The sequence below is a fragment of the Trichomycterus rosablanca genome, chromosome 26 (genome assembly GCF_030014385.1).
Source record: "Trichomycterus rosablanca isolate fTriRos1 chromosome 26, fTriRos1.hap1, whole genome shotgun sequence".
NCBI lineage: Eukaryota > Metazoa > Chordata > Actinopteri > Siluriformes > Trichomycteridae > Trichomycterus > Trichomycterus rosablanca.
In genome coordinates this window covers 3,248,123-3,276,043 of record NC_086013.1, presented here as the reverse complement: position 1 = coordinate 3,276,043, position 27,921 = coordinate 3,248,123, and the positions used below count along the sequence as shown (strand labels likewise).

The following is a 27,921-nucleotide window of genomic DNA, read 5'->3' as shown; positions in this document are numbered from 1 at the left end:
AATAGTTATGATGCATGAGTTATTTGGGTTTTATTCAGTATATCATTCCTCTCATATTGTACATGCACACCTCGCTTCTCACCTACACCTGCAGCACATGAGAACAAGCACAAACAGCAGTGAGAGAGGAGCTGTGTGGGGATAATTTACCCCAGTGAATGAAATAAAAAAAGAATTTAAAGTTTAAAATTTGTTCTCCAGTAATACTTTTGTTTACTTTATTTTTTGTAAACCACAGACGTGCAGTGAAAATGTAGTTTTGTTTTTATATTATTAATATAAGATGAGACTTTATTGATCCCCAAGGAAGCTGCAGTGTCACAGTACTATACATATTTCACAAGAGAAGACAAACATTATCGAACGGTCAATAATAAATGCACGTGTTTATCATTCATGTACGAGTATTTTAGCACTGCACTATCTACTGTTTCTATCAAATTTATACATCGTATTTTAAGAAGTAAAAACACGTTCAGCTCGTATAAAACCACCTGGTTTCTTGTGCTCACCTTTACTGTTCAGTTTGACAGTAAAGCTGCTTTTTCTTCTCGTGAATCACTCGATATGCATCAGTGACACAATATACAATACAAGCTGGGGAAACAACAATAATGGAAAAAAAAACATTACAAGTAGAGGGAAAGCAGTAAACATCACAAGTAATCATTCAACTAACAATGAAAGGTCGCAAGGCAAAAAGAAAAGGAAGAGAAAAAAGAGTAAAAGGGTCAAAATGGAGCACAATTAGAACAGAAGATATTTCCTCATAGTCAAAACCAGTTTTTTAGTCCTCTTGTTCGGTTTCTCCATATATAAAACACTGCGAAAGAAATGAGTGAAGTCACAAATAACTGAATTAAAAGAGTCGACATGCATCAGTGCTTAAAACAACATGGAAAATAACCGGTTCAGGATCCACATGATAACGCACAAACATTCAGAAAACGCTTCATTTGGTCACATTTCCGTTTATTATCAAAACTGTCATACATAACGAGTACAAATTATTATTATCATATATAGAACAGCAATAAATTATTTCATTTAAATATAAATAAGCAACATTATAATACACATTAGATGATGAACGCTGTGCAGGTTTAGTGAGTCAGTAGTTCATCACTAGTCGCTGATTGGTCTGTCAGTCACGTGTGTTAGCGAGGTGACGTCACCGACACGCCGCTATGTGTTGTGTTTATCAGCGGTGGAACAGCGACCATGTGGCGCTTGTAGCGGTAAATGTTTGTGTTGTTTATGTTGCTTATTCTGCACTAATAGTGTTTAGGTTTTATCTGTATTTATTTACAAGTACAAATAAAGTACATCTATTGAAATCTTACATAACTGTACTTGATTATTGTCCTGATTTGCACACACACACTTAAAAACAAGGTTCTTTAGTCGAGATGATGTTTATTTACATGCTTAAAAGCTTCTGTGCATTATGAAATGTAGGTCTAATTATCATCAGAATAATAAATAATGAAAACCACATTTAATGTTCGTCCATGGTTTAGTTTTGTGTCCTTGATGCTACTTTTAAAGCTAACAGAAGCAATAGATCAATCTCCCTGCTGAAACTTTCTCTTGGATTTAATTAATATTTTTAATTCGTTCTTCTTTTATTTGACAGAAGATTGTAAGTTTGAATACGTGTTTTGCACATACAGAAATATAGAGAATTACAATTTTACAATTTTTTGTAAATTATAATGTAAATTATACATAATTAAAGTATAAATGCACTTTACGGAAATTCACGAAACTTCCCGAGTACGTAGGTCAGCTTCGTGAATCGGAGCATGCGTAGTGGGGGTCTCCCGTTCCGTCCGCGCATGCGTAGTGAGGCTCTCATTCTGCGTTTGTGTTTTGATGAATAAAAGCTCTTTTCTTTTGACTTTGTGCTTATGAATGTAAACAGAATAGCATCGATTTTGTATTTTAAATGAACAAGGACACATGTATTCGGTCACTATTAAAATACACATATTTATTCACCCAGCAAACACAGCTACAAGTTAGCCGCTTGGTGGTGATAGTTACTTTACTTATCCTGAGGGAAATTATGCCATGATGGTAATGTTGTGAGAAAGCAAAGCACCAGAAACAAGAAATCTGAAAAATATGTGTGTATTATAATATTAATATGATAGTTATAAATACAGAGTGCTTATAGAAACAGAAATCACTGCAATTAGCTTAGAAGCTTACACTAGCGACTAAGCAAACAAGCGCCTGTGTTGTTAACCTTGGATATTAACTCACAGCTGTAATGTCTTTCGTATAGTTAGTGTACTGGAGAGATAGAGGAGCTGTGTGGGGAGAGAACAGAGGACAAGAGAGAGAGGAGCTGTGTGGGGATCATTTCAGAAAAGTGCAATGAAAGGGATAAATTATGTTTTGTTATGATATACCTCAAACTTTGTTCATTATAGTAATAAATGCCCTACTCATTAATCTTAAAGGCCTTGCTCAAGGGCCCAACAGTGACAACCTGGCAGTGGTGGGGCTTGAACCAGCAACCATTGTATTACTAGTCCAGTACATTAACCACTAGGCTACAACTGCCCTGAGATAGAAGCATCCGACATACTAAAGAGATACAGCGAGTTCGGACATTCTAACCTTATACTGGACAAACTACACCCCGTAAACTGGAAATCTGTCTGGTACGACCACCATGCCAAGATGAGCAAACCAACCCTGCTTTGCACCAATTTATTAAAACCATGCATAAAGTAAGTGAGGTTAGAAATCAAATTCAATACTCGTGTTTCCAGTTTATTGAATAATTCTGCAGCATACTGAATCGGTTGTGGCTTCGCTGTTTTGGTGAAAAACCCAACACACCCAAAGTCAATCCCACCTTATAAAACATGAAGACATGTACAAGCGTTCTTTTCATGTTTAACTCAGCCTATACAGAGTCTATTGTAGCTATTCATGAATCAATTTCCACAGAAAGTCAAAGGAACCTTATTAATAGTGCTCTTTAATAATATAATAAAATATAATACCTCATGAACATCTAGCCAAAATAAAAATACAGATTACATTAATATTCATGGATACTTTGCAGTCATTTATTTTTGCTTGTTTTTTTCCTAGTAGTTTTTGTTAAAATTATACATGATTTGTATGATGTAGAAAGCAGAAGAAAACATCAAAAACAAGGAATCCGGTCTCTGTAAGAGATGCAGTGTTGGTCAGAATTGTACAATTTTACACTTAAAGACCTTCAGGGGTCTATTATCAAGTCTTTGCATTCTTTTTTTTAATAAGCTTTTATCTTCATGTAACTTCATTCCCACATTCCCGGAAAAAAAGAAAATTCATGTCAGTAACACTTCAGAGAGAGTTTCTTAAACAAAAGAAGGATATAGTGCCTCAAGATCATACAGTTCTGTTCATCTTGGTCATCTTCAGTAGCTTCATTCCACACGAGGTGGTAAGAGTTTTAAGTGATTGGTCATGAGATCCAGGTCTTAGAAAGGTGAGGACATGGAAAGCGAGGGCTTCCTTTCGTGAGGAGTTTAAACTGAAGGTAAGATGCAGATTTTCTGCATTCGGTAACAAGAGACTTCGGTTTTCCCTACACCCAGTAACAGCAGTAATATAAACTCATCCTCCGTTTTTACCCACCGATATGAATGGCATAGAAAAAAACACATTCTACTCTTTAAACAAACAACCAAAGCACTTTTAGCCATTTTAGGAAGGAACCTGAATGATAAAATGTGTGAAAATGAACAGCCACTCTTTAAAGGAATATTCCAGTGTTTTTTTTTTCCAATCTAATCTCTGTCTACAGAGCATATAGTATGTATTACCACTGACGGACTCACTCTCTCTTTATGTATATTAACACCCCCCCAAGACACAACCAATCACATCTAACACCCAACTGGCCAATAGCACTGCTGGATCACCAGATAAACAAATTCTTTTGTACCTCTAAGAGTACTTGTCAATAAATAATGTAAATTAAAAGCAACAGATGGTAAACTATAACAATAATGAAAATGTATGTAGCTGTGTAATCTCAGGGCCTGATTTTTTATCTGACAATATCTGGAGAATCTGGTGGGTGATTTTGGCTTATAGGTGAAAGGAACGGAAAGAAACTCAGTCTGAATTGTCTATACCTTCCGAAGACTGAGCTTAAAGTTACAACAGCGTTAAAGCTGCTGTGTTCCAAATCCCACACTACTGTATTACATAGTATGCTTAATAAATAGATTTTAAGAGTGGGATGTGGTTTGGGATGCAGCCAGAGAATAACTTGTAAAGGACAAGGACGTGGAGAACGCAGCGCTAAAATAAAATATTACTTCTTTTTAAAAACAGCAAAGATTCGCTGCAGGCTGCACTCCAGGATTACAAGAAATCTCTGTACAGGATGTCAAAGTGAATAACGGAGCTACATGCTGTGCTGTCCACTATAAGAAAGGATGCAAATTAAGAACAGATTGCATTGAAACACCCTGAGCAGGGCGCTGATCCATTACAGGGCTTTGGCCCATCCCCCATCCTTAGACATACCCAATCATGTCTGTGTAGACACCCGCCTGGTTGATAGAACTGCTAAGATTCAAACCCGGTTCCTTGTGAATTATTCAGCACCAGCCAGCAGAGGTCGCTTTTGCAGCACCAGCAGGTGTCCGGATATTTTTGTTCCAAGTACTTCCGTTTATTAAAGGGTTTTTACCAAAACAACTTTGTATAAATGTTCATTAACTGTCCCTAGACCTCAATTCGAAGTGAATCAGGGAAATTGTGAGCTCTTTTCTGCTGTAACCCCGTAATACATATGCATTAGATAGAAATTGTGTTGAAAAAAACGTGGAGTATTCCTTTAATGATGCGGTTAATCAAATGAATAACTTAAAGATTAGTGGTCGAGTTTTGACGCTGGCGTGAGCGGCAGTGCTGACGACATGCTTACACAACATTCATATCCATACAGACACGGAGCAATCCGTCAGACTGCTATCAGTCCTTATGAAGGACAGACATTTCATGCAGTGGATTATTCTAAGGCCTAGAAAACAAGCTTATACTCTAAAACATCAGCTTGTCACTCATTGCCTATGTAAAAACTCAATCCAGGCAGCCTGCATCCAAACCAAAATTTATCATTGTTATTTTTGTACACGACGAGCGACCAGGCTGCGGTCGATCCTCTGTGTCGTCCTGCCGTCGATCGCTCGTCCTTTCCCTTCTACCCGGGCGGTGTTGACTCATGAAGGATTTATGTTATGATGATGCGTGCACAGGAAAAGGGCCGATTAATCCAGCTCCGATGGAATGGCTTCATGTGGGCTTTTTTCGGCAGTGCTCAGTCACAGCCCCCGAGAGGCAGCTGTTTATTAAGAGTGGTGTGTATGGAGGAGCACAAACTCCCTTCGATCTCTATTATTTGCATCATGAAACCCCAGCGCTCCTGCAGCAGCACTAGCTCTGACCTGTGGAGATGAAACGGGTCAGAAAACGAGTGTTAATAGTGTGTACAGGTATGAATGATGTATAAATGACATGAGGTGAATAGATGGAGAAGCTGTACCGTTGTTTTCCTCTGGTTTAGTAGATGCTTGTGCACTTTGCCTTTGGCATAGTTGGTTATATTTCATCTCTACATCCTGCAGAGAAAAATGTAAAGTATTTTATTATTATTATTATTATTAGGATTTTAAGCTCGTTACTTGTTACACGAGATTCATCAGTTCACAAGTTTTAACGTCAAACGCAGTCATGGACAATTTAGTATCTCCAATTCACCTCACTTGCACGTCTTTGGTCTGCGGGAGGAAACCCACGCAGACACGGGGAGAACATGCAAACTCCACACAGAAAGGACCCGGCCCGCCCCAACTAGGAATCGAACCCAGGATCTTCTTGCTGTGAGGCGACAGTGCTACCCACCGAGCCGACGTGCCGCCCCCGTTCCCAATGTCACATTAACAATGTAGAAATGATCAAGGTTACCTTCAGGTGCTGCAGGTTGGCTTGTAGCAGGCGTACGTGGGTCATCACCTGTCTGCTCAGGTTTGGTCCTTTGCTGTCAGAGGAAGAGGAGGAGAGGAGCTTTTTCAGGTCGATGCCCGAGTCTCCCGACGGCTCGATGCCGACACCCTGCCCGTCGTCGTCGGTGCTGCTCTCTCCTGAACCAGCGCAGCCCTCCAGCAGCATGTATCTGTTCTCTGAGGAAGAGAGAGAGAGAGCAGGAGTGTTTTATTTCGATTCCCTTGCTGCGACTGAATTATACTAAAACTCCCACACAATCATGAAAAAGCAGCAAACCAATTAATCTGTAACCAACATTTAGTTCTACTCTGTATAATCTTGATACAACAGACAGTTTTGACTAAGGTTTTATTGCTCAGCTACATCTATTGCCAACATGTATTTTCTCTTAGAGCAGCTGTGGTAACCCTTTAATTGTCTGTTTGACTGAGCTTACTTCGAGTCTAAATACTTGGATAAAAATAAGCTGCATTTAAATTATCTTGTTTGGGCCGTATCTACTCCTTGCTTGACATGTGTTAAACTCAAAAATATTGGTAGATGGTTTTAAGAGAGCAGCCTTTCTAACGTTTGTGTCAACCTCTTACCAAATTCCTCTGAAGTCTCGTAGAAGTCTGCATCACCAGACGCCAGCTCATGCGGTTTCTGCTCAGCACCGTTCTCCACCGAGCCATCGGGGGCGGCGCTGTTTTCCAAGCCCTGACTAGAGTCTGTCTTTAGCTCGTGCATCCGTCCCTCCTCTCTTTCTTGGTCCCTGTCCACCTGACCGTCCATGTGATTGATCAGGAGCTGTTTTAAAACGGTCACTAGAAGAGAAAATGAGAGTCAGTGAATTAAAATGTGATAAAACTATAAGAAGTATTTAGTATTTGGTCAATGATTCATACAACAGTAGATATTCTTGCACTGATGTTTCATAGGTGGCAGGTGCTTTAAAAAAAAAAGCTGCCTAACTGTGCCGGAGGTGGCAGACGCTAGCCTGACCACGCACCACAGGAAATTAACTAGAAAACACTCACAGGTCCGAAGAGCTTCATCGGCTATTAAAGGAGGGAGGCGGAAAGTGTCCGAGTCGCTCTCCTCTACAGCGATCGCGTGCCTCGAGCGCTGCTTCAGGAATGGAAGTCTGTCTGCCAAAATGGGGTTAATGAAGGCCTCCTCCTCTTCATCCTGAGCCTGCAGCGAGCGCTCGTCCTGGTCCTCTCCTTCACTCCCTCCCTCGCCTTCGTCGTCGGACTTGCTCTCGAACGGGTTGGATCCAGCTGTGGGGCTCTGCATGATCTCGGAACACGAGGCAACATCTCGTTCTAAAGAAAGGAACAAAAACATGACACGATTACCCAGCAGCACCTGGTAGGAGTGATTTTAGGTTTACTAAATGTGACTGTCTAGAAAAAGAAGAACGCCTATTTGTCATATATACACATATGTGTGTCCAGTACTGCTGCAGTCTGGTAACAATATAATCAGATACTGACAGAATGATTAGCTTCCAAGTAAACGCGTTCAGTTTTAAACTAATAAAGCACCGAAATGAGATGAAGTTGATACCTGGTGACTGGACGCTTCCAGTAGAAATGCGATCTGGATCTTTGCTTATTTTCGGCATGGCTGAGTTAATCATCTCGACGGCTTCCTGCTCTCCACTGCAAAAGTGTGTGACGGGCAAATTGAGGGCAGGCCACGATAAAACATTTATAACAGCATCATTTTGCATTAATCCAGGCTGTCAGAGCGTTTATCTGAGGTGAAATGAAGTAGATGAAACTTACTCGGTTTGAGGTAAGGAGAGGATATTCAGCGGCTTGCTCTTCATACAGTCTGCTCTCCGCGTGATGAGATCCTGCCACCTGGACGTCAAGAGAAATGATTAACAAAAATATATACACGGCACTTACACAAGAGCTGCCCTATAATAGGAGTCATGGTCATTTTATTGTAATGATTATGTTTCAGTAAAACACAGACACACAAAAGCATTATCATATACTATGTGGACAAAAGTATTGGGACACCCTTTTCCAGTTTAGATTGTATGTGTTTCGGCCACAACGGTTGCTAATAAAAGGTGTAATAAATCAATTATATAAAGGAAATAACATGCTTCTAACTTTGTAGCAACAGTTTAGGGAAAGCCCTTTCCTGTGCCCCTTGTGCACAAAGCACGATCTATAAAGACGTGAAGAAAAGCTTTGCTTAAAGAAACTCCATTGGCCTGCACAGAGCCACTAAACAGCTCTGAAATGAACCTAAACATCATTTACATTTTCAACATTTAGCAGATGCTTTTATCCAAAGTGACTTACAATTATGACTGAACACAGTTAGAGCAATTGAGGGTTAAGGACCTTGCTTAGGGGCCCAACAGTGGTGGTGGTGAGGCTTAAACTGGCAGCCATATGATTACCAGTCTAGTATCTTACCCACTGGGCTACTACTGCCCTGTAAATCAACTGAATGGGCACAAATTCCAAGACAATCAATACTTCAAATTCTTGTGAGAAGCCTTCTCAGAAGAGTGGCTGTTGTTATAGCTGAAATGATCACATAGATCAGTGGTGGACTCCTGCAGTAAGCTTTAACACAGAGAGAGATAGAAGCTCCTGGTCATATGAGCATTTTATAGAAACGAGCTGCACTTACGTTTTCTGCTCAGACTTGGTCTGGGCCATCAGCTCATAGATCTGCGCTCCGTCGTCAGACATGGACAGCACGAAGAATGACCTGTTGTCTAAACCGCACATAAAAACAAACACCAATGCATCAGAAAGATCTCTCCAGAGCAGTAGTCACTTAATTTTTGAAATGTCCGACACATCCGGCTGACCTGTGGCTACAGAGCGCACCATCACGGTGCTGAGGTTGATGATAGGACTGAAGATGTGTTTGGTCTCGGCGGTGCCGGCCAGGTTTTTACTGTGGCACTTTAGGATCAGCTTCTCGTCCTGCTTCTGCAGCAGCACCAAAATGTCCTCCAGCAGTAGTGTGTACAGCTCTGAACAATCAACACACACACACACACACACACACACACACACACATGCTGCATGAACGAGCAAATCATTTAACATGAAAAGTAAATACTTAGAACATTTAAACAGGTTTCCATACCGATCGTTTTGTCTTTGTTTACTTTCCACGACAGTGGTCCCTCATGCACCATTTTCCTTTTGGTCAAGTCGAGGTTCTACAGAGAAACGAGGCAAGTTTTGATTAAAACTCGACATCAAATCAGCGTTAGTTACAGCATTTTTTTCTATTTGGCCTAACTGTTTTGACGTCAAAATTGAAAGATACATTTAGTCAACAAATATAGCATTTTGAACTCCAAGGTACAAAGTACTATAGTTTTTACATAACCAATTTAACATAAGCTTTTTTTTTTTAATGATAAGTGTTTTAGACTCTCTCCTGAGTTATAGACCCTGAGCTATAACACAAGTTTAAAAGTAAAACAGTGAGGACAATCCAGCTATCAAATGCAGATTCGTCTCATATTTGAGGCTCGCGGTGAGCAAAACGCTTCGCCCCGAGGATAAGACGCCCTGTTTTACGGGAGAAATGTTTCTATCTTCCCTATCGATTACATGCACACCAGCCTCGAGCTTGAGTCCCGATTGACTGTGTGACTGTGGGGAGGGACAATAAGGTGAGAGGGCAGCTGATCACAAATGATACTGTGCTCTGTGAGACCCCGTCCCTGGCAGGTAAAAAAAGAAAAGCGATGGGCGGCTGCATGTGTGTTAAGGTAGAGGGCATGACAAACTACGGGGAAGGGGTGGCGGCAGTGGCGAGAGAGAACTAGGCTCCTATTGGACACAACTGACTTCGATAAATAAACTCGACATTTAATAATTACCTTAAACTCAGCGATCATGGGGTAATCACTCATCTTTAATGAGGAGAGATCTAGCCTTCTCTGGTAGTCCTCCAATCTCTGAACACAGCGAAAAACACAATATTTCAGCTACATTATATCAAGCACAAGATCCCAAGCGAGTCAGATTTGCTGCAGAGCGCTTGCCTGTTTGTTCTCGGCCTCTTTCACCTCCTGGTTGACGTGATTGAGGATCTTCTTGCAGCACTCGCCGGCTCGTTTCACTTTGCTCTTCTCCTCGGTGTCCTCTGTAAGCAAATATTATTTCAGACTGACTTTAATATGTAATAAGTGAGGATCATGTTGGGGATATGGGGTGTGAGGTTCGGTACCGGTGTATTTGGCAATGTTTTCGAGCAGGAGTGGGTATTTGGTGAGTCTCTGCATCTCTACAGGAATGATGTCCTTTAGCTGGAGCCTTCGACACTGCCGGTTACTCTCCGCCTCCTGCGACACACAGCATGAGCTTTGAAAGACCAAGACCATTTTATGTTCACTACTTTAATGATATACAGTCAGGGGAACAAGGATTTAGCTCGTTACAAGGTCACCAGAGTCTGTCATACCTGCACGAAGGAAGCGAAGCGCTGGTCCTTTTTCTGCCGGCTCTTCATCAGCTCCAGAGCGAAGGGCTGGTTACTGCAGAATGTTCCGACAGCCCGCTTGATCTTTTCCTCTTCTGTTCCGCTGAACTGCATGCAAATACATATAGACAAATTCAGCCACGAGACTCTTATATAAATACACAGCAATATCTGTATGGTGAATGTAGACTTGAGACTTAAAAACGTTCTGAAATCAAGCGGACGGTTCTCACCCAGGACAACAAATCATCTCCTACGAGGTCTATCACTGCTGTATCGTTCTTCTTCCGAATATTTGCCATCTGCTCGGTTATAGATACTGAACAAGCAAAGTGGAACAGAATGAGGTGATCGATGATTAATCAACAATAGCACGAGCCTGTGGAATTAATCCCGGAACGAACTGAGCCCCTGCCCGATTTCCTTACCGTGCAGCTGGACGATCTCCTCCAGGTTAGTGAAGATAGTTTTAATGTCTGTGTGGGGTAGAATGGCCTCTCTGGTCATCCTCTGGTAGAAAACGTTATCCAGCACCTTGAGCATGCGCAGGTGAGCGCGCTCAGTGTAAAACAACTCTGCAGAACCAGACATTATATATGAAATCAGAGAAATAAAGCGAATAAACCACCTACGATCAGAGGGGTTTCTACACTCACTGATTACAGCACAAAATAATAGTGGAGATGGGCGGTGGGGCACGTTTACAGAATCATGCCCCTTTCTTTGCCAAATATGGCTATCAGATTGGGCATGAAAGAGCAAATTATTCATATATCGGTTCCTCATGCACCTCACTGATCATTAATTCGCTTCCTCACAGATTTCTTGGCTCTTATGTGAACATTTTCAACACAAATCTGTCCATATTTATTGAATTAAAAATATAATTTTAAACTCTAGCATGTAGCATTACAAACATTTCTCATTAATAAGGCCGGTTTACATGGTTTTGATGTCGTACAGTGTGTGTGTGTGTTTCTTACCATTGATAACCTCCTGCCTCTTGATCTCATGAGGAGGGAGCAGCGCCAGAACGTTTGTGCTCACCAGCGTCTGCCAGTGAGGAGGGTCTTGCTCCGAATCCACCTCGAAGGCCTGATCGTCCTCGCTCTGCACCTCTCCTGAACTCAGAGGTTCCATCCTACAGTACAACAAAAATAAAGCACATAGGACACATCAGCACAAATAAAAGCCTGAAACTGACTGTTATAATGGTGCTCTGTGACTGTGTACATGTGAAGAACGATGTACTTTAGACAGTAAGTTGTTCTATTGGTCAAAATGTGTCATTTTTACACTATATTATACTAAACTACACATATTAATAGAGAAAAACTTGGTGGAATTGATTATTACCCCTTTACAAATACTCACTGGTTTCCTGGATCGAGAATAGCACTGTCAGTAAAAATATACTCACCTCCTACCTGTCCGCGGTGTCCCTCCGTCAGGATTCCTGCAAGACAAACACAGGCGGATGAGCACACCAACGTTTAAAATCGTCCAGCTAAAGCCCTTTCACCCATCAGCTCATATCCTCCTCTATATATTACTGTCCCTAAGCTTTCAGAAAGAGAATCTGGAGAACAATGGACTGAATTAGGCTCGATCGTGTAGAGACTGAAAGAGCATAAATAGCTGCGAGGCCTTCAGTCGAGGCTGTGGAAGGGTTCCCCAATGTCAAGTGAGAGTTGTTGTAAGCAGCCTGATGAGCAACGAGATTGCGAACAGCATTTGAGAGAGGTCTTCAGCTGTGGCTCATCATTTATTATTATATCAATATGTAGATGCTAATTACATTTCATTGCCTTGTAACTCTACTGAGCATAAACGTAATACACAGCGCATGCAAATGCAGTGGATGCAAAGCCTTCGACCCTACCTGTCCATTTCAGACTCCTCCTCCTGAAGTTGGTCCAGATTGTTCGGGCTGAAGTCGAAGTGCAATCCTGAGGAAGATGAGTCCTGTCCTTCGCCCGGAGTACCGGCCTCTACGGGTCGGGGAAATGCAGAGGGAGCAGCACCTACAGGGTGATATATTTCAAATGATTTATTTCAGTTTTAAAGACAGAGTCAACAGTTTTTGGTGTCTATTTCGTCCAAAGCTGCTCTCTGAAACACTATGCACTATGATACGCTATAACTAGGACTCTAAATTTACATGATTGATAAAATAAATTAAAGCTACAATACACGGCACAGTGTATCCTAAAGTTCGACTGTAAACCTAGAACATCCAGCGACAATTTCAAAGCTGAAAGAAATATGGTGGAATGGGAGGGTAAGAAGAACGAGAAGGAATAAAAATCTAACCGGACTCGGGCTCTCTGGCTGTGCCGTCAAAGCTCTGTAACGGAGGAGCACTCATAGGAGGGGGACTAAACAGGGTCACGCCGCCGTCTGGCCCGTCGCCGGACTGGCTGCCTCGTGTCCGGCCTGATGCAGACGTTTCGGCGGGATCAGATGAACCAAGAGCGCCCTGCGACGACTGCTTCTGCGTCCTCGGTGTATTCTGCTCCCAAGGCTTGGTGACTGCACAAGAGGAAAGAGAAAGAAAATGATCTTACGGTCAACCATTGAGAGAGGTCAGGAGGAAGCCAGCAAAATTTAGACATGGATAAAAGCTAAATAAGTATACTAGTCATGCCAACATATGGAATATAACATGTTTAATGTTCAGTTTATTTCACCTGTAGTTCAGAATTTGTGGGCCCAGACGTTTCTAAAATCTCATCAGCACCAAATGAACTATTTTGTTTGCTGTACAAACTCACAATGAACTTGCTAAAAACTTTCCAAAATCTAATAAGATTTAACACTTTATTTTTGAAGGGAAATTAGAGGGTTCCAGCAGCTTATATACAAATATATAATAATAAAGTAAGAAGTAAATAAAATAAAAATGTATTAAATATGAAGACTGTCACATATTTAAACAACGAATGTACACAGATATACATTAATACCAAAAATACATGTACAAGTTAACTTTGTTTGAGCTTGTACTTATAACCACCAGAGCTTTTTTAGCCACACAAGGCCTGTAGCTCCAGAGCAAAAGAAACGGAACAAATTTCAGACACAAGCACGTCTTGGCTAATTGAGTACATTTGGGGAAGGGGAGCGGAATTGTTTAACCATTGTTTTATAGAAGGATATGGCACAGTTGTCAGATCTAAGAATGTGGTGTCTGAGGGAACAAACAGGAAGCCACTCCTGTAAACTCCAGACAGGCACTTCCTCTAGACCCCTTATACCTCCTGCCGATATGACAATGAACTGACCTCTTAGTGACACTAACGGCAGACCGAAACTACTGCAAACTGATCTTCAGAACTGAAACATTTGACGATTTAAAGACTTCCTTTAATTTTTTTTGCATTTTATTAACTTAACTGGAGCCTGAAAATGTAGAAACGATGTACAGTTGAATTCCAAACTCAGATTAGATTTTTTTACGACGTGCTTTACATGTGACCGTGGTAAATTCATATTCTCCTATTTCAGTTTATAGTCCTTGTCAAGTGTTGTTTTTATATGTTGTTCATTAGATGCACTCTTTTAGACCAATTATTTCCAAAAACTTGAGGACTGATTTCATTTTAATTTGGTTAAAGATTTTACTCGCAGTCTTAGGAACTGCTATAGATTGTCGTTGCTTTAAGTATTTCGGACATTCAGTCAGTATATGTTTTATAGAAACGGCAGGTATCACAGAGTGGAAGAGCTTGTGTGTGTGTGTGTGTCCAATGCGGCATCTGATTTAAACCACCTGATCACACATTTATCTCACAGCAGTATTGAGACTTCTTTTGGGAGTTTTTCCCCCCCACTGTGAGTGAATATCAGCAACCCACCCAAAAAGAACATATTTCAGGCTCACAAGCTGAGAAGTTTAGAAACCGTCCACATTAGCTGCTACTCCAGCTTTTAAAAGTTAAGTGCTTACTTGCAAAGGAATCAGTTCTGCCCGGCCGTTTGTGTGAGCCACGGATGATGTTGAAGCGATGCTTCTTCAGCTTCTCCTCCGCCCCGGCGTCCTTCTCCTGTTTTACAGTCTTCTGCTCAAGGCGAAACAAACCAAACCCGAAAAGCATCAGACAGGCTGATCACATCAGTACAGTAAACATTACACAAGCGAGTGAAATAGAAATGAATTCGGTAGTACATTTGGGATCTTGATCTTGGGTAGGAAGTTCTTGAGCTTGGGTTTGGTTTGATTCGGTTTCACCTTCACCCCCAGGTACTTCATATAGGAGCTGATGACAAAATGGATGGTGGTGCTGCAATCAAGAGAGATCAAATACGATCTCATGAGCAATATTAAATACCAACACAATATAAATACTTTGAACAATAAAGTATCATTATTAGACAGCAGAGTACTCCGATAAAAAAAGTATTTTACTCCGCTGTCCAAACAAGCAAAGGACTGCTTAACCTGGGAATCGAACCCAGGACCTTCTTGCTGTGAGGTGACAGTGCTACCCACCGAGCCACCGTGCCGCCGAAAGCTCTTCTTTAAATGAATGGATGTCATATAACATCCTTTTTATAGCCTTTAAAGTGTACAGTGACTCAGAGACAAAGGATTTGTGCAGTGCTGTTCTGGAAGAGAGAACTCCCATCAGGATAGAAATTAAGCATTTATACTGATTCGCAGAGACGTGTGCAGTACGTGTGTTCGAAAGCATCTCGGTGTCCTGCACCATCACACTTTTATCCAGCAGGGGTGGCAAGACAGCTGAAGTTAAACCACGAAGCAACAGCGATGGCTCTGGTTGCCAAGGAAGTCAGAAAAGCTGCAGTCGAAGCAGTCAGTGCAGCCAACGGGGCCACGACTATTACGCAACGCTCGGCCGCACGCTGGGCAAGAACACAAATATTTCCCACAACCCTCTGCTGTTAGCAACGCGAGCCTCCTGTCCTCTCTACCATCTGGCTGCACACATACACACCGCTTCAACGTGCTAGCCATATGGGTGAGAGGCATCATATGCTGCGCTGGCTACACTAAACACACACTAAGGCTTGGACACTTCTGATTAAATTCCCTGTTTTGTTCATTTTCTTCGTAAAATGAGGTCAACAAATCTAACATGTAACCATGATTATGATGGGATGTTCAGGAAACAGGAAAATTCCCCTTACCACTTATCATCTTCTGTATCTAGTGACTTCAACCTATTAGAAAACACACACACACACACACACACACACAGTTTTACTTCTTGTTTTGTGCCAGAATTAGGTTATTATAGCATTACACTCAGTTATTAGAGACATATATTACTGGTGGAACTGTAAACTGGCACATTATTTAAAAAGGAAGAAGCCTGCCCATGACCAAGATAAAATAAAACACAGCTTTATCAAAAATCCCCCTTTTAGTGCAATACCATTGTCCTCAATAAATAAAAATGGGATGGAATGGCAGAAACATTTAGCTGGACACGTTCTGCACCTACTTTATAACTAAATTATAATAGGTGATTGATATTTTTTTCAGCTGCTCCAGTATTTCAGGATCACTACAGTGTATCCTGGTTTGGCACAGTTTTTATGCCTGATGCCCTTCCTGACACAACCCTCCTTATTTTTATCTGGGCTTGAGACTTACAAGTGGGCCCCAAAAACTACGCTGTTTGGACATCCTACAAACACATTTAGACAATCATGGATGTGTGAACGCCCCAACAGCTGACCAATCTGATCTTACCGCTGCACCACCCGCAATTAACTTCAATTAACGTGATAAATTACGGACCTTCCCATTTATGCCACTACATTCAATCTCGGAGGAGACTGTCCCCTTTCTAGAACAAAATGGGTGCAGTTTTCTCTGGCTTTTTGCTCAAAACTGGTATGGAGGTTAAAACTCTGTTTTTTTTTTTTAAGAGTTAAAATCAACTAGATGTGACCACTGCTTTTTACAGTTATGAGAGTAATAAATGCGCTTATTACAGCCACGTCATTAAATGCTGAATCAACAAGAAAGCATGATTACTATTATAGTCCAGACAAAAAATGATGACATTATAATAAATATTGTTGAAAAAAAAGACTAAAATGAATTCCAAACCAGCTGCAAAATGTTCTAAAATTGCTACATTCTGCAGGATTTACATTTTCCAGAAGCCGAATAAAGCAATCGAGTGAAACGTAACCCTGTTCTATACGTCTGGGCGAATCCGATCTGTAATAAACCTGTTTTGTAAAACATGGAGAGCACGTTTCATGTCGGTGCCAAAGACTCCTAGAAAAACAGTATCAGTCTGCTGCGTCAGGAGCCTTTCAAGGAACAAAGAAATTAAACTCAGGCGGAGTCGTCTGACGACTTCCAGAGCCAAGAGCGGGGCAGAGCGCCGTCCGAGGTCTCGTCCCGTCGCTCGGTGCGCAGCGCCAGCCGGGAGCTGCTGTATTTTACAAGCTCGAGATGTTATCGGGGCCCTGAAAGAACGAGTGTCAAAGACAAGCATACTGTCTTAATCCGAGCTTAAGCTTTCCTGTTTGACATGTTTCCCTCCCCCCCCACACATGGCACGCAAGATCGCTGTGAACTCGGATATGCCCCGAGGTGGAGTGTGTGCTGAAAATGTGCTAAAGTGCTTCTTTTACTGTTATATTAATGAGCGCCGTCTGTTCGCTTGCATGGCGAACCCGAAACCCGAACTAATGGCAACCTGAAACTAAGTGCGTTCTACAGCATCAGCGGCTTTTATGATGAATGATATGCACCTGTAACTGCATAACAATTAATAAGGCTTAATAATACCACATATTTATTGCACTGTGTGTATTGTATTGTTTGCTCTTGTGTTCTTTGCTGCACCCTGGTCCTGCAGGAACGTTGTTTTGTTTCAATATATATTTGTATAGAGCTGTAATGACAAAAAACGATGTTCATTCGATGCTCAGCTGCTGGTAGCTTTAAACGTAGTGGGTTTTTTTTGCCGGACAAGTTTAAATAATCATTTTTTTATTTGGATTTCAGGCTTTTCTCTCATGAATGTGGAGTGCGTTTACTTACAAGACTTCTTCGATCTTGCAGATGATCTGTTCTGCACACAGGCGCTCTTTTTCCGGAGCCACTCGATCTCGCAGGCGCTCGGCATCGAGCCGGATCAGGTCGGCTTCGGCCAGAGTCAGACCCATACTGCGCTTTTGCCTGGGAATTGAACGTATGTACACACGGTCAAATGCTAACCTGTACACCTGTAATGATCAATAAAATAAATACATTGTGGTACATCTATCTATCTATCTATCTATCTATCTATCTATCTATCTATCTATCTATCTATCTATCTATCTATAATATCTATCTATCTATCTATCTATCTATCTATCTATCTATCTATCTATCTATCTATCTATCTATCTATAATATCTGTCTATCTATCTATCTATCTATCTATCTATCTATCTATCTATCTATCTATCTATCTATCTATCTATCTATCTATCTATCTATAATATCTGTCTATCTATCTATCTATCTATCTATCTATCTATCTATCTATCTATCTATCTATCTATCTATCTATCTATCTATCTATCTATCTATCTATCTTATTAGCTAATCAGTTAAACATGTTTAATATATGACGACAGAATAGGTCAGTTTTTGCCGTCCAACTTACTAAGGCATCACACAACCATGCAAAATGTAACAGCTTTGCTATCGGCCAGCCGGGCCCCTACACAGACATGATCGGCTACGTCTGAACGTGGGTTTCCTCATTGCCGATGCAATTGCCACCTCTGCTGGCTGCTTTACGGTGCATGAACAGAGACGGGGAATAATGGAGAGCAGTGTGTGACTCTCCATATGTGAGACTGATCCCGTGCAGGTGAAAAGAAACGGTTGGCTATGGAGGGAGCATGTGTTACGGCCCTGAGTCAGTGTAGGAGCGATCTATCTGGGTATTTGGACACGACTAGATTGTGAGATAAAGGCAAAAATGAAGGGAAAAGAAAAGGTTTGAAACTTTAAACTAGCGTTGTTTAAAAATAATAAAAATGTCTTCCTGTCAAGTGGCTTCCAAGTTCTAATTGTGTTGTACTCATCATATTCTCATCCTCATCATATTGTGTGTGTGTGTGTGTGTGTTACCTAAAGTCCTCCAGGTGTTTGTGGATGTCAGGAACTAGTGTATCTTGGAGCTGATGTGCATACTGTCTTTGAACCTCTTCAGGAATTAAATCAGGCTTCCTTCGATCTACACACACACACACACACACACACACACACACACACACACACACACACACACAACCAGACACATTTCTTTGTGATGTTTCATATCGAGCGCACAACTGAGATTGGCAGCGAGCGAATAGAAAAGCAAGTTTCTTTCATTTAAATGTCTTTACTCATCCATCGTATTGCTGAAATACAAATAGAAGTCAGACAAGTCTGAACTGGTCCTAACGCACGATTATCAGTTCACACGCAAAAAACACACAGCATGAGGGAATTCCCTCATTTTAATTACAAATGAAAACGGGCCAGGGTCACTTGACATGTAGTTTTGCTACAGTTTCAAATACTATCATCAGTAAGGACGCTTGGGTAGTGAAATGAAGTGCCGGGTTCGAATGTCAAAGAGGCTATAGGCCGATCGGGTGTCTGCAAAGACATGACTGGCTGTTTCAGGTGGGAACTGCTGAACAGCACAGCTATTGGCAGGAAGCGGCGTAAAACCATGGTATAAAACAGATCAGAAACGATGAACAGAACAATCCCTTGTGGGGGTTGAGTTATGTTTTCGTTATGGTGACATGTAAGCTCACCCAGATCAGCCGAGATGGCATCAGGCACCACTACTTTCAGATGCTGTAAAGAAAAGCAGAAAGACCACAGTTATGACTGGACCGGTTCTTCTTGTGTGTAAGAACGTTTATGTATATGTTAACACTCACCGCTGATCGGTCCATGAAGAAGGTGTGAAGTTCGCTGAATATCCGCCGTGTATCTTTGGAGTTGCTCTGCTTGTAGAGCTCGGTATGGAGGTAGCACAGCTACAAAGTGACACACCAGTGAGCATTCGGAATCATAATGCAGCATTATGTTTGATATATTTAAACTAGGGCTGTCGATTAACGCGTTAAAAAAATTAATCAATATTAAAATTTTTAATCTAACTATTTTTATTTGGCATATACATGTGTGTCTCTGTGGTAATTATCTGTATTTCAGATGAATTAGGATGTAAAGCGCATGAACTGTCCGATGATAAACTACTTTTAGCGGTTTTCACTTTTTTTACGTGTTGATGAAAAGGATGAAATCACGCGATCTCTGTAACGAGTATCTCCATTGGCTGCTAGAGCTGTCCATCAAAACCACGTAGCTCCGCCTCCTCCCCCTCCGGTAAAAAGTGAAACTCTGCGTGATGTTTCATCTCTACAGTTTATTCAGGTTATTCTATCACATGGTTATAAACATGATTTATATTTGTGATGTTTGTAGTTTTTTTATATAGCTACAGTCAATTACTTATAGATAATGTTTGCTAACTTGACTGTTTCAGGTATTTATAGATGTTTAAATGGTAATGTAGAACAGTATTTCCCAGTATTGTTTCTGCACAAACACAGTATTAAAGGGTTTTCTTAATAGATCTATGAAATAATCATATCTGTGTTTTGATGCTTTATTGATGCCTTATATTAGATCAAAACATTATGATTGGTGCACATGTTTTCAGTGTCAGGGTCATGAACAGGAAAAGATCCTCATTTTTGTCAGATAATGTGCTTTCTACAATGAATTTAGATTTAACAATTGTATCATATTTTATGAATGTTTTATTGGTAAACACATTCTTGCAATAACAATGTGCATAACTGTTCAAATTTTGCTTAATTATTAGTTTGCGATTAATTGAGATGATTACATATATATATTAGGGCTGTCACACGATAAAATTTTTTAATCGAGATTAATCGCGATAAATTTTGTTCTTTAATCGCGATTAATCTCGATTAAATTTTTTAATCGTGTGACAGCCCTAATTTAAACTTATATACACTATACAAGCATAATGACGTAATGGTAGAAGCCACGCTGCTGGGGGTTCTGGGGTTCGAATCCTAGGCAGAAGGCAAAGTGCATAGAGACGCAAGTGAAGAGTGCCACTAGGTTTACATACAGAGAGCCCCATATGCACTGAAACAAGTCAGACTCCCAGTATTCCTGTGTTGCTTTTGTCGGTGCCTCTGATACCCAGGTTTGTATTAGACCACCGGGCCACTGAATTACCCGCATTTCAAACACTTGAAGGTGTACACAGGGCTGCTACACAAACCCGCCTTTCTATGGATCTTGGCTGTATTGACTTTCACGTTACAGGTATAAAAAGAAACATTGCAAGCGTAAGTGATGTTCAGAGGTTTGTAGCTCATACCAGAGGCGCAGGTTCAAACTGAGAGACCACATGATGCAGGAAGACTGAAAGATGAGCTGGTCGAGACTTCAGTAGCTCTATGGTCTGAAAACAGCTACACTGACCATTCATCTAAGAAAGGAAATCAAATATACTGTATATTAGATGTGTTATATGTGTTGCCTCTAGACATTATAAAATAAAATACTGCACACAATATAAAAACATATTGAGAAAATAAAAATAAAGGTCTTTACCGGCTCCTGTTCGCTGTCAAAGTCATCGTCCTCGGCACCGATGATCGGTGGTGGCTGGCGAGACGACGGGCTACCCACACTGCACTGGGAGTTGGAGTCCTGTGATAAGCAGTCGGCAAAAAAGTTTTCAAACATATGTCTACTGACGCACATGCACCTAAACCTTTAACATAATTTAACACAGAATAATGCAGTTAACAAAACGGCTGTTCAAAAGAAATTAAAAATAAAAATATTTTATATATATATATATATATATATATATATATATATAATCTGACAGGTCAAGTTCTTACCAAGTCAGCTGGGTCCTCGGCATCGGGAGAAGGACACGAGTTGAAACTTCCCCGAGCTGTCGTCTTTGGGCTGTGGCATGGCGTCTCTCTTTGGTACGGGCTCTCTGGGACGAGATTCGGTGTGACCTGAGGGTACACGATTACACGGGCACGTCAGGCCGGGAGGATATTACAAATGCAGTGATGCCATGATGCCCCAAAGTATTAAGGTACAGTGGATTTAGTAATTAGCCTTCTTGATACTTGTGTGTGTTGTAGATTTGGTATTGAATGGATTTATGTGCTATTTTTACCCATGAATCTACACTTAATCGATCATAATGACAAAATGAATACATGTTTTTGGATAAGGTGCATCTCGTTTGCTATAATTATTCTTAATGAAGTTTAAAAAGACACACACCTGGGTCCATGAGTCTAAGCTTGTAAAATTAAGCCCAAAACCTTGGTTTATTGTTTATTTTTCTGACCACAGATCTCAGGTACACTTTCTGGCAGACAATCGTGAAATAAGGTCAAAGTGTATGATGATGAAATGTATTTATTTATTAGGATTTGAATACCATGTGTTACACACTTTACATTCATGACAGGACAGATAGTTACAGGGTACACAAGATTCATCAGTTCAAGTTTAATATCAAACACATGGTCATGGACAATTTAGTTTCTCCAATTCACTTCACTTGAACCGTCTGTGGACTGTGGGAGGAAACCGGAGCTCCCGGAGGAAACCCACACAGACACGGGGAGAACATGCAAACTCCACACATACAGGACCACCTGGGAATCAAACCCAGGACCTTCTTGCTGTGAGGTGACAGTCCTACCCACCGAGCCACCGTGTTGCATAAGCAGTGTGGTGTAGCGTAGTGCTTACCGGTGTTGTTGTGTTCCAGGCGGTCTCTGTGGAGGAGTCAGACTGCCAGGTCAGAGACGAGTCAGGATCTCCTAACCCTCCCCCCTCCTCCACGTCTTCTCCGGGCTTCGGAAAGAGTGGACCATCCTTCACACATACACACACAGTCAGCATGAATCATTTATTACAAGGGCTTCAAAATACAAACGCAGCCTAGCAACAGTTAAAAGGACAATAAAAAAAGAAATCTCCTCCTCCCAAACTACATGGTGCAGTATCCACACCAGCATAAGCATGTCAGTTTGATTCGGTGTGGAAAGTGAACGCAGATGTACCTGTCCAGCTTTACTGGGTTGGCCGGGCAGCAGTGGAATGTGTTTCTGAGCTTCCTGGTTGTCCTTCAGTAGTTTAGGATTCCTGCTGTGCTCCTCCTTCATAGCCTAGCAGTAACACACCGAGAAACAAGTGTGTTTACAGCTCGTTCTATCTGTACTGCTTCTCAGAGTGCGTCTCAGCCTGATCGTACCCATTTCCACAAAAGAGGATGTGAAATTATGCAGAACAGCGTCACTTGGTTTTGCGAGACCATGGGAGTGAGTTTACAGCTGAAATCTTACACAGTCACTTATCAAGAATCGCTTCAACTGTTCGCACTTCATGCTAGTGTGTTTCCGTTATCGTGAAGGGTGTCTAGCCATCGACAAAAAGTCATTCGAAATTTTGATTTTTTTTTTAGGGCTGTCAAACGATTAAAAATTTTAATCGCGATTAATCGCAGAATTTCATATAGTTAATCGCGATTAATCACATTAAAAAAAATCTGTGTAAATGTTATAGAAAACAAGGATTTTTAAGTGAAATGTTACAATTAAAATGGTGAACACATTTTATGCTAAATGTACTGATGTTAAAAACTGCTGGGACAAGAGAAAACTGTAAGGGAGTTTTATTCACTCACATACTAGGCAGTAAATGTCAGATTGTAGGTTAGAATTTCTCCATCAGCAAACATTGTAGATCAGCGGTGCTTTAGGTGGGATAAGGCGTAGTTATTGTATCAGACTTTTCTGTGGTTGTATCGTGACGATGGTTTGATGGACGTTTCTACACGAAGTGAGTGTGTTTTGACCCTTTGGGGCTTCCATAGTTCATGAACTAACGTGCTCGACTCAGCTTTCCGGTATTCGGTACAGAAGAAGAAGTTAATTAAGTGTAATAAAGTGTTCTGCTCCCGACAACTTGTGAATATAGCGTGTATTTATTTCTTTATTATGCAAGTGCATCACTACCACGATCGGTTACATTATGTTAACAAACCGCAAATGAAAAACGGTGGCAAGTCCGACATTAAAACGTTTGTTCTACCAGTCAAGTGTCAACATGAACTAGAATTTGCGTTAATGGCACTAATTTTTTTAATCGCGTTAAATTGAGGTCGCGTTAATGCGTTATTATCGCGTTAACTTCGACAGCCCTAATTTTTTTACAAGACGGCACTGTTCTTCTTAAGCATAGACATAAACATTAGACGTCTTTTACCTGATCAGGCTGGGCACATATTGCTGTTTACAGCAGTGTTTAATCACGTATTTATTTATTAGGATTTTAACTTCATGTTTTACACACTTTGGTTGCAATAATGACAGGACAGGATACTGGTTACACAAGATTCATCAGCTCAAGTTGTAATGTCAATTACAATCATGGATAATTCACCTGACCACATATTTTTGGACTGTGGGAGGAAACCGGAGCTCCAGGAGGAAACCTACGCAGACACAGGGAGAACATGCAAACTCCACACAGAAAGGACCCGGACTGCTCCACCTGGGAATCGAACCCAGGACCGTGACGACAGTGCTACCCACTGAGCCAACTGTTTCACATAATACACAGCAAAAATGCTGGACCACTGAGCACCGACAGACTTAATAGGTCAAAGCCCTGCAATACATTCGTATTTCTGCTTCGCACCCAGTGTTTCCAGTGGAACAGAGCTGCCGAGACCCTGACCACAATAAAGCGGTTGATAAATAAATAAATAAAAATTAAAAGCACCTCTTTCTGTCTACCTCTTTAATTTCTGGTAGATTTATATGCATTTATTTTGAACCGGAAACCTGGTTTACATTCAGCTACTGACCCCAAGAATTTCAATCAGGTCCGTGCCGTTGCAAAGCTTTTTTTGATGAATTTGAAAGAAACCAAGCAAGACTAAATTCTGATTAACTTTACACATGAAACTTGAACTGTATGTGCATTTGCAGACCGTTAAAAGCTAGTGTGTGTGTAAGAGAAACAAAAGATAAAAAGGTAGAGATTTGCATGTTCTTACACATCCAGGCGATGGGGAGGTGATGCGGTCGGAGGGGGAGGTGGTGGAGGAGGACGAAGAGCGCTCGGTTGCCGTGGGACAAGGGGAATGAGGAGAGCTAAGCGAGGAGAAGGGGCCTCTGTCTCCATCCTCCTCTGAGAGGGGGATCTGAGGCAGCCCTGGCGGTCGTCCTAAAACTGTTAGAGCTACATAGGAGCCCGCTGCACACACACACGCAACGGATTACAGTTATATTATTAAATTATATAGGCATACAATGTATAAGCATAACATACACATCAGATAAGTCCTCATGTTCATATCTGAATGAATGAAAAAAATGCTACAGCTAGAGACGAACATGAGCCGAATGAAGTTCCCACTTCCGCCCGCAGAGACATGCTCGCTGTCTGATGTTTGCTTATTTAGTTTTGCACTGATAAAAATCTCACCCGAAATCTCTCTCAAATCTTCATGCACCTGTCTCGAGCTATTTTTTATCTCATTTAAACTCAACCTTTCTGTAAAGCAGGAATTTCCTTGTTAGTACAGACGCAACTTTGATCAAATTATCTGAAGCGTTCACCGACTGTCATTCGCTGATGGGAAGCCATTGAGAAGCTGGCTTTCAGTGAACCATTAAAAGAATCACATCACTATGTGTCACGTCAAAAAGGAGTTTGAGCTATTTTAATCACACCCGTGAACTGATGGTGAACGTGGATGTAAATTAAGGGGGTTACATTTCAGTAAGACGCGACCTTTCGCTACTCGATTCTAATGTGTTTGCATCTGTGTTCGCATTTCTGTTCTTATAAAGCGCAGGTGTAAAAGACTGAAGCTGTGTTTCATTTAAATCCATTTGTTAATCAGTTCTAGTGCAAAACTAAGGAAACAAATTTCCGCCACCGAAACAGACCACGTCTGCAATACTGAATTCAAAACAAGCTAAATAATGCGTACTTTACTGGAGGCTGTGGGCTGATCTGTTATTGACTGCACTACCTCTGTTGCCTTTGTGCACGGCAGTGATAATACTACACGTTACTGAACGGTGTACTTACATTTTATTAACTTTACGACTTCTACATGATTCGAATGTGTTACTAATGTCCCGTTGACCTGTAATAGACAAAACAAGTCTGCATTAAAATACATCTTATGGTACAAAACTTGTCCTACATGTAGACTACATATTTGTGTAGTCTTAGAAGTAAAAACTACTACACATCCATGCATAACACTACGTAACCATAAGAGAAGCATCACGCCCATTTACATTACAAATACGGCATCAATCACAACAGAAAGGGGCTTTCCTCAAACTGTTGCTGAAATGCTGGATGCACCAATTTTACTACACAGAATTGATTTTATACATCTGTTTGTGGCCCAAACTCATTCATTAGGAGAGGTGTCCAGATACTTCTGGCTATATAGTGTAAATCTGAATAAATGACGATAAGAACTTGTGATGGCTTATTTTTACACTACTTTGAATTTTAAAATGACAGTGGCTTTGTTTCCGGCTCGTTAGGATCACAGATCCTGAACTGTTCAAATGCACAACAAACCATCCAGTCTAACAGAAACGAACAGGCTTGTTCCATATAAACCAAACTGGATGTGTGAGAACTGGATGTGCTTTTAACACTGGCATAAAACACAAAAGCCAAGATGCGCTGTGTGGCGAGTAATGAAACTTACCTTGATTATTCTATCACCCGTCTGAACACCAGCTCGCATCGCAGCTCCATCTAACGATACGACACAGAGGCAGACAGAGATGTAATGAAGTCAAATGAAACTTTAAAACAGGATTTAAACGTTATGTTTTACACACTTTGCTTACATTCATGACAGGAACTGTAGTTACTGGTTACACAAGATTCACCAGTTTAAGTTTAATGTCAAACACACTCATGGACAATTTTGTATCTCCAATTCACCTCACTTGCATGTCTGGGAACCCACGCAAACTCCACACATAAAGGACCCGGACCGCTCCACCCGGGGATCAAACCCAGGACCTTCTTGCTGTGAGGCGAGCCAATGTGCCGCCCCAGTCATAGAGTAAACAGCACAGCATCGTTACCCATCAGCTGTGACGAGGCTAACGTGAAATGTGTAAAATTTCAGCCCTGATTTTCAGTCGTCAGCTCTAAATGAGAGAAGGTGCCTGAGCGATCATGTGACTAGACTCGGCGTGTGGCCGTGACGTGTTCTGCCCCGCTCGGCAACCTGATTTCTCTAGTAAACAGCCAGTCACTGAGCCTCTGGTTGTTTGGAGCATGTTTGAAATTCCTATGGATCAGTCATGTAGTATGAACACACCAGCAACTCAACAGTGATTAGAAACAGCCAATGAGAGAGTGAGAAAAACTGTGAATGGGCTAATAAAAGGGTTAAAGTTCTTCAGCATCCAGCATAAAACATCTGCTGTATCCCAAATACCAAAATGCATGAAACTACTTTACTACTGGTGAGGCTCTGCAGTGAGAACCCTGTATAAAAAGCAGTGTGTGGTTTAAAACACATCTCTTCTCCTCTCTTGATATGAGTGATCACATGATGCAGATTGATTTTGTGATTGACTAACGGTGAGGATCTTACCTTCTTTAACGAGCTGGACGAACACGGGGTTATCTCCGCTCACTGTCAGCCCAAAGCCATTCTCATCTTTTTGGATGATCACACACCGCTGAACCAGCCCTGAGCGAGAGAAGGATATTAATGGACGTGAGCGCAGGCCGGACGTGAACGGTGTTATGAGTTGTGGCCTCGCTCCACGATCTCAAATTAGAACGTGAGGATGGTCAAAGGAGATTTCCTTGCACAGCGCACACACACACACACCAACACGAGCAACACAACAGCCCATCCACCAACAGGCACAATCACGTCTGTGTAGATGCCTGGTTGACTGATAGCACTGCTGAGATTCGAACCCAGATCTCAACAGTGATGGGCTAGTGTAATAGACTGTATTAACCACAGGGCGCTTGGGTACAGCAAAATACAGTAAAAAGTCTAATATTATCAGAACTTGAGACTTTTTAAGGTTCACACATTGTAGGGATGGGCATTTTAATCAAGTACTAGGTCTAAAAAAAAAGAAGCGGCCACTCAAATGCTTGCATTCGGTTTATAGGTGTGTGTGTGTGTCACTGTGTTTATCCCACACAAACCACAGCTTAAGTACAACTGGTTCAGGTTTGGGATGTAACACATTGCAATCGCTCTTCTTTCTAAGCACTCTGCTTTTAAAAAAAACCAGACATTTAATCTCGTTTAAGATAAAGTCAGGATTTGCATG

The 27,921-nt window shown here is 41.2% G+C and overlaps 1 protein-coding gene across 2 annotated transcripts in view; it reads right to left on the bottom strand.

Moving 5' to 3' along the window:
- Positions 1-2,770: 2,770 nt before the first annotated feature.
- The window catches only part of arhgef12b (Rho guanine nucleotide exchange factor (GEF) 12b), a 61,257-nt gene continuing 36,106 nt past the window's right edge, over positions 2,771-27,921 (bottom strand). For both annotated transcript variants that reach the window (XM_062989182.1, XM_062989183.1), the window contains 36 exons: positions 27,219-27,317; positions 26,313-26,362; positions 25,670-25,727; positions 24,627-24,826; positions 22,627-22,731; positions 22,313-22,438; positions 21,433-21,558; positions 21,137-21,235; positions 20,901-21,011; positions 19,414-19,512; positions 19,285-19,327; positions 18,605-18,710; positions 17,519-17,656; positions 15,640-15,672; positions 14,657-14,771; positions 14,438-14,549; positions 12,802-13,020; positions 12,371-12,512; positions 11,909-11,944; positions 11,472-11,629; positions 10,917-11,063; positions 10,722-10,807; positions 10,471-10,596; positions 10,237-10,351; positions 10,052-10,152; positions 9,887-9,964; positions 9,139-9,214; positions 8,855-9,022; positions 8,671-8,758; positions 7,800-7,877; positions 7,579-7,673; positions 7,047-7,334; positions 6,615-6,833; positions 5,989-6,203; positions 5,567-5,642; positions 2,771-5,468 (listed from right to left, as the gene is read on the bottom strand). In XM_062989182.1, coding sequence (XP_062845252.1) covers positions 5,458-5,468; positions 5,567-5,642; positions 5,989-6,203; positions 6,615-6,833; positions 7,047-7,334; positions 7,579-7,673; positions 7,800-7,877; positions 8,671-8,758; positions 8,855-9,022; positions 9,139-9,214; positions 9,887-9,964; positions 10,052-10,152; positions 10,237-10,351; positions 10,471-10,596; positions 10,722-10,807; positions 10,917-11,063; positions 11,472-11,629; positions 11,909-11,944; positions 12,371-12,512; positions 12,802-13,020; positions 14,438-14,549; positions 14,657-14,771; positions 15,640-15,672; positions 17,519-17,656; positions 18,605-18,710; positions 19,285-19,327; positions 19,414-19,512; positions 20,901-21,011; positions 21,137-21,235; positions 21,433-21,558; positions 22,313-22,438; positions 22,627-22,731; positions 24,627-24,826; positions 25,670-25,727; positions 26,313-26,362; positions 27,219-27,317 — 4,142 coding nt within the window. In that variant the 3' untranslated portion in view covers positions 2,771-5,457. The remainder of the gene's footprint in view (positions 5,469-5,566; positions 5,643-5,988; positions 6,204-6,614; positions 6,834-7,046; positions 7,335-7,578; positions 7,674-7,799; positions 7,878-8,670; positions 8,759-8,854; positions 9,023-9,138; positions 9,215-9,886; positions 9,965-10,051; positions 10,153-10,236; positions 10,352-10,470; positions 10,597-10,721; positions 10,808-10,916; positions 11,064-11,471; positions 11,630-11,908; positions 11,945-12,370; positions 12,513-12,801; positions 13,021-14,437; positions 14,550-14,656; positions 14,772-15,639; positions 15,673-17,518; positions 17,657-18,604; positions 18,711-19,284; positions 19,328-19,413; positions 19,513-20,900; positions 21,012-21,136; positions 21,236-21,432; positions 21,559-22,312; positions 22,439-22,626; positions 22,732-24,626; positions 24,827-25,669; positions 25,728-26,312; positions 26,363-27,218; positions 27,318-27,921) is intronic.